Genomic DNA, 6,650 nt, shown 5'->3' on the forward strand with positions numbered 1-6,650 from the left:
GTACCTTGTCAGTAACAGTAATTGACAGGGGATCACACTGAGCAGATCCACAAGAATGGACCTTTGGGGGTAATAGGGAAGAGCTTAAACTTCATCTGGATAGAGACGGGTAGCAGGATGGAACTGCAAGTGAGTGTTTGCCTGTAACTGAAAATTGACAGTGTTCACAGAGATGAAATTAAATCAGCAGTGATACTGTAATTCAGAATTTGATGTGCTCTGAGTGGGACTAGAATCCATGCAGGATGGGATTGTTCCTGTTGAACCTTAGGGTTTGTAGAAGATGCCAGCTGACCTGCATATGTCAGAACTCGTTGGTGAGCTCGAGCTCACAATCAGCTTAGAGCACAAAGTGCTGTGGGTGCTGTTTGCTATTTACAGTTGGCTTTTGCACAGGATATTCAAATACCTTCAGCTAGATGGGTTGTTTTTCTTCACTCAGGTTGTTCTTCCAACATTTATCCTGGAAAGAAGGTCACTGTTGGAAATGTATGCTGACTTCTTTGCACATCCAGACCTGTTTGTCAGGTATTTGACTTCGAGCATTCACTGATTCTTGTCTGGTTATGGCCCTTGTGGGCTGCTAGAAGTTGTTAGTTTTGAAAAATATTGCTTGGATTTTGGTTTAAACTTCAGAAGTAGTCAAATCAGTCAAAATTCTAGTTGCAAAACAACCAAGCATCCATAAAACTTTTCTGTATCCAAGGTCCCTGCTTATATTTCACTCTGCCTGTCTTTTTTTCTCTCTCTGTAGCATTAGTGACCAGAAGGATCCCAAGGAGAGGATGGTTCAGGTGGTTAAGTGGTACCTCTCAGCTTTCCATGCAGGAAGGAAAGGGTCAGTTGCTAAGAAGCCTTACAATCCCATTCTGGGGGAGATCTTCCGATGCCACTGGGTGTTGCCTGGCACTGAAGATGACATGGTGAGTTTCTCATGGTGTTTTTTGGAGCCCAGAATGTAGAGATGCAGCCCAAAGCTTTAAGTCACTGACTGAAATGGATTATGCTGTGCTTAAGTAACAAATCAACAAACTGTAGCAATTTCTTAACCAATTCTTCCCCTTCCTTCCTTGTTTTCTTTGGACAGAAGTATAAAATACCTTATTTTATTGTTATTTTTATATAAAATAACAAAATTTATTGTTTTTTAAAGAACTACTTGACGTTTTGAGAATTTCCATTTTCCCTGCAGTGCTTCATAGCACTGATTATGAATTCATTTATTCCCAAAGTTCTGATTTTTTTGTTTTTATTATTTAAACCAATGCAGCCCAGTGGGGTTTTTTGTTGTTTTTCTTCTTTGGCACCTCATTTGGGCTTCTTGCCTTAGGAAGTTGCCAGTGATGGTGTGGGAAGTGCTCTTGTGAGGTGCTTCATGTTGCCTCAGTGTAACACATCTAAGTCAGTGTGATTATTTGGGTATAAACCATGTCTTTTTCCCATTTCCTTTTATTCCTACCAATATATTTGCTCAGGTCTTGTTTCTGAGGTGAATATTTGCACTCCAATTTGCTGGCATCAAGGCAGTGTTTCCATTTGGGTTTCCATTGCTTCTAACCATGAATTAATTACACTTTGCATTCTTTGTCACAGGAAATAAATATTAGTTTATGGTTTTGTGGTACATGAAATCGTATCATTATTAATATGCAGATCAGACTTTTTCAGAAGCAAAACCAAAAACTGTTTCTGTCATTTAAATATTATTTTGTAGTTTGGTTTATATGTGAGTTTCAATTTAATGTTTTTTCTTTTTCTGGGGACAATTAAAACAAAGACATTTATACTTAAAAATAAGAGAGTAGAAACTCTATCCTTTAGAAAGGATCATAGCTCCCGGACTAAGGAGTTCTGCAATACATTTTTAGAAGCCTTTAGAGATGGAGGCAGCTTCTCTGGGAAGCTTCCAGTGTTTGCAGGCACTGAGTGATGGAATCCTCTCCCCTGTCCCACAGGAGCCAGTCTCAGAAGGACCAGTCCCCTGGGTCAGTAAAAGCAACGTCACCTTTGTGGCAGAGCAGGTCTCTCACCATCCTCCAAGTAAGTTGGGACAGTACCAGGAGAGGTGGCAGCTGGAGAGGGATGACAGTAAAATCAGATCTTGGCTTAAATCTTGGATTTACAATTTCTCTGCAGATTTAAAAGCTGCATATTTATAAAAGCTGAAAAGTTATAAACTGCTTTTGTGAGAAACCAATTGCAAACTCTGTTGCCACATAAGTGTGAGGCACCTGGGGATTTTTCCCAATAAATGAATTTGGAAACAAAGGTATCAGTGTCCTGTGCTGCTGTTTTTAATACCTGTCTCCTTCTTCAGTTTCAGCATTTTATGCAGAGTGTTTTAGCAAGAGGATACAGTTCAATGCTCACATATGGACCAAGTCCAAATTCCTAGGAATGTCTATTGGGGTCCATAACATAGGGCAAGGTATGTGTGTGTAAATTGAGCAGCAGAGGAGAAATTAAATTCTGCAACTAGGATTTTTCATAGAATAATTTATAATTATTTATAATAAATAAAAATATATATTAAATATAATATATAGGATGAAATTTATAATTATATACTATTAATATTATAATGATGATGTGTAGTGTATTGTATGTTATTATGTAATTCATAATAACATAATAAATAATTTATAAGTTACTTAAAGTCATCATACTAAATGTAAGCAATGGTTGAATTTATGTAACTTGAGCTTATGTATCTGGGAACCAGAGATTCCTTCCATACACTCTGTGTGCTGAAAACACCTAGGGCCCTAGTTTTTCCTAAAAATACAGCCATCCCTGTCTCCTCCAGAAGCTGGGCATTCTCAGCATCCATTAAAAGTGAAGCTCCTCAGCTTTCCTTTTCATGGCATATTTCATGAAATCATTATGAAAAGCTCTGTAGAGGTTTTGCTTAATGTTTTTTAAATCTGTTTTTATTTTTAACAGGGTGTGTTACATGCCTAGATCATGATGAACACTATATTTTGACTTTTCCTAATGGCTATGGAAGGCAAGTAAATGCTCTAATTGGTATTTTTATTTTTAATGCCTTGTAATGTTTCATCCTTAGTATTTATTGGTCAAGAGCTTATAATTATGTGCAATTATATGTTCCCTCCTATATGCAGGTCTATTCTCACTGTGCCATGGATAGAGCTTGGTGGGGAGTGCAGCATTAACTGCTCAAAGACAGGTTACAATGCTTCCATTGTCTTCCACACAAAACCTTTTTATGGAGGAAAGAAGCACAGAATTACAGCTGAAATTTTGTAAGCAGCTTCCTTCATCTCACTTTTTCCTTCCTTAAATGCCAACAGTTTTAACAAGACAGTCAAGAGCGTAAAATGCTGAAGCAGCAGCACCCAAAAGAACTTAGCTGATGATTACCTGTCCTGGAATTGGCCATTTTATAGTCAGATTTGTGAGAGGAAGCTGCACAGGCCTGTGTCCTACTTTATCCTGCTTGAAAACATCCTCAGCTGATTCCCAAAGGGAACTTTGCTCTCCTGAATTAGCAAAAGTGTCTCCATCATTACCTTTCCTCAAAATACAAATCTGCAGCAAGCCTTGGGATACTGTTCAGTGTGTCAGTTAAAGCTCTGCTGCAAACTTCATGTATTTTCACCTGTGGTTTGGATTTTGGTTAAAACCTGTGCACATACCCAGCACAGAGAATTCAATGGAGATTCTCATCATATTTGGAGATGTGCTATGATGTCAGCAGGTGAATGCTGATAAAATGAGGTTTAACTTGGTTTTAAATCACTGACACATTGATAGATGCCATTTAAAAACTGGTGTCTTGTGTTTCCCAGTAGTCTGGGGAAGAAGTGGATTTTGAAACCTTTTTAAGCTTAAACTCACCACCCTAAATCTGTGTGGAAGGCCTGTAACTGCTTTCCTAAACTCTAAATGCAGATCCAGCCCTCGGCAAGGCCTGTTTTACCCTGATGAATGCTCCTTGTTGAGGTTTATATAACTCATTCATGCCAAACTGTCCCCTTGTAAACAGAACCCTCTCTTCTGTGCTGGGCATGGACACTTTGGCTGATATAAACCAGGCTTTACGGAAAGTAGGATAGAGTTTTTGATCCTTTAGGACTTTTCAGTTGCTAAAATACAGCTGAGAAATGACTATTTGTTTCTCTTTAGTTCTCCAAATGACAAGAAACCCTTCTGCTCCATTGAAGGAGAATGGAATGGGGTCATGTATGCAAAGTACTCCACAGGGGTAACAGCTTGCTTTCTTTTTTCTCTTTTCATCAGAAATACAAGATTGTACTTAGGGGGTTTGGGGTGGTTTTGTAGATTTGGTATTTTATTTTAAACAAACATTAATAGTTGGAACCTCCTATGAGGCTGCCCAAAAGAATGCTGAATTGGGGATAAAACTTGTTCATTTATTCTTAAGGAAGCTTGATTTCTATACAAGAAGAGAATCTGAAGAATTACCACGTTTCCTGTATTTCCTGCTAGCTAGTGTACTAGAGTGTGAGGGTGTATAAATTTGAAGTCTAGCTAAAGAACTGATTAGGTTTATTCCTTTTTCATCTTCCACTCCAGGAGAATTCTGTCTTTATAGATACCAAGAAAATGCCTACAATAAAGAAGAAGGTAAGGAAATTGGAGGACCAAGACGACTTTGAGTCTCGCTGGTAAGAACTTAAGTTAACTGGGAACATTAAGATTTTATTTTAGTTAGATTCCAGTTTGCAGTACAGGGACTAAGGCTGCACTGATCCAAGCACTGCATGCTCTGTTCTCCCTGAGCCCAGGTACAGGCAGGCTGGGGATTTAAGGGGGAAGAGGAGACCTGGAGCTCTCAGTCACATCCTAATTGGGATCAAATGTTCAGTGAGGTCTGGAGAGCTCCACCACATCCTCCTCCCCCCTGCTGTAGCAGCACAAATATCAAATATCCTGAGGTCTTTTCTGCCCTTTCTCTGACCTCAGATCTACCTTTATTCACTGCTGTATCTACAGCTTGTAGCACTGCTCCCATAAAAGTCTCCCTTGCCCTTTCTCTTTCAAGCTTATGGAAGGATGTAACCTACAACCTGAAGATCAGAGACATCGACGCAGCCACGGCTGCAAAGCACGCGCTTGAGGAGCGGCAGAGAGCCGAGGCCAGGGCCAGGAAGGAGAACGAGACCTCGTGGGAAACAAGGGTGAGCTTTATTCCAGCAGGGTAAAGTTCAGCCTGCAGCCTTTGCTCCTTCCCGAGTCATGAAAAGCTTACGGGTGTTTATTCCTTTGCAGTTATTCCATGAGGATGGGGAGTGCTGGGTGTACGATGAGCCGCTGCTGAAGCGCCTCGCTGCCAGCAAGCACTGAGGGCTCCTGAGGCCAGAGAGCCTGGGAGCCTTGGCTGAGCAGAGTTTGCAGCTGAGCCCAGACACCCCCGATCACGTACGTACGTACACAGCCCCACCCCTCCAGCTGCAGTGGTTCCTATCTCAGGGATACTGGACTTACTGAGACAGACAAAGCAATTCACGAGAGGCTGAGCGTCCTGGCTGAGCAGCTCCGGGCAGGGACTGGCTCTGGTGGCAGTGCCCAGGCTCAGGCCCTGCTCCTGCTGCTTCTGGGGCAGGGAGAGGCTGGGCCCCTGGGGCACAGACACTGTATAACCACTGTGAAGGCCACGGCGGTGGGAGCAGTCGCCTAATAATCCTGGGTCCTACATATTTAAAAAGCAAGAAACAAAATGCAAGATGTCATTTAAATCTCGCTGATGTTTGCAATGTGTAAATATGAGGATTCCTCTGATGGGACAATTTGTTAGAAAATGCTACATAAATGTTATATTCCACCTGTATGATAATCAAATCTTTTGGCATTTCAGTGTCTTGCCCAAAATAACTTTGTTATTTTGAGATTGAAATGTAACCATAGATAATTCTACCCAATGCATCTTAAAGCTTCATAAAATAGATTTTTCAAACTTCTCTTATGGACTTTTTATTCATTTCATAATAAACCTTTGCAGGAAGACTGTTTTTCAGTTGAGTCATGATAAATTGATTATGTGAAATGTATTAGCGGTATTTCTTTTTCCACTGGAAAAATCCTTGCAGCTAAACCTACTTCTTAAAAGTAGTTAATGAACAAGCAAAATGAGCATTTGCAGCATCCACAGGAGAAGTTTTCTGGACTCTAGATCCAGCCTTGCCAGCACTTCAGGAACCCCTGCATTGTGTTTTTGCTACAGCTAATAATGATAGAGTAAGTAGCCAGATGTAGCAATCAAACTACTTTTCTCTCCACAGTTAAGTCTAGCTTTTATTTGATTTCATCTGAATTTTGTCTATGTTGCACATACAGAAAAACTAAAAAAAGCAGTGTGAGATGGAAGCCTTGGGCTTTTCTCTCCCTCCCACCCACTGTCACTGCTCCGGGAGCACTGCAGATCCTTTCCTGAGGAGCTTGTAGATAGATCCTTTCCTCACTGCTGCTGAGGAGCTGCTGCAGCACTGCAGGGATGGTACAAGCCAGGCTGAACACCAAGCTCGAGACAGCTGGAGAGGAGAGCGTGGCACCCGTGGGGAAGTCGGGGCTGTGCCTCTTCTTGGTGAACTTGGGAAGGTGATGAGAGGTTGGCTGGAAACTTGAGGAAAGCTTCCTCAGTGTCTGAATGGGCATCTTCATCCCAG

General features: G+C 41.1%; 1 protein-coding gene across 4 annotated transcripts in view; it reads left to right on the forward strand.

The window, feature by feature from the left end:
* OSBPL9 (oxysterol binding protein like 9) overlaps positions 1-5,945 on the forward strand; it is a 58,374-nt gene extending 52,429 nt beyond the window's left edge. For all 4 annotated transcript variants that reach the window (XM_005521147.3, XM_005521148.3, XM_014250654.2 and 1 more), the window contains 10 exons: positions 443-528; positions 755-923; positions 1,956-2,040; positions 2,318-2,428; positions 2,944-3,007; positions 3,126-3,266; positions 4,150-4,228; positions 4,561-4,652; positions 5,030-5,165; positions 5,257-5,945. In XM_005521147.3, the coding sequence (XP_005521204.1) occupies positions 443-528; positions 755-923; positions 1,956-2,040; positions 2,318-2,428; positions 2,944-3,007; positions 3,126-3,266; positions 4,150-4,228; positions 4,561-4,652; positions 5,030-5,165; positions 5,257-5,331 (1,038 nt within the window). In that variant the 3' untranslated portion in view covers positions 5,332-5,945. The remainder of the gene's footprint in view (positions 1-442; positions 529-754; positions 924-1,955; positions 2,041-2,317; positions 2,429-2,943; positions 3,008-3,125; positions 3,267-4,149; positions 4,229-4,560; positions 4,653-5,029; positions 5,166-5,256) is intronic.
* Positions 5,946-6,650: the final 705 nt, after the last annotated feature.

Source organism: Pseudopodoces humilis, chromosome 10 (genome assembly GCF_049639895.1).
Source record: "Pseudopodoces humilis isolate 2021_Gansu_Grassland_sample_001 chromosome 10, ASM4963989v1, whole genome shotgun sequence".
NCBI classification, from domain to species: Eukaryota; Metazoa; Chordata; class Aves; order Passeriformes; family Paridae; genus Pseudopodoces; species Pseudopodoces humilis.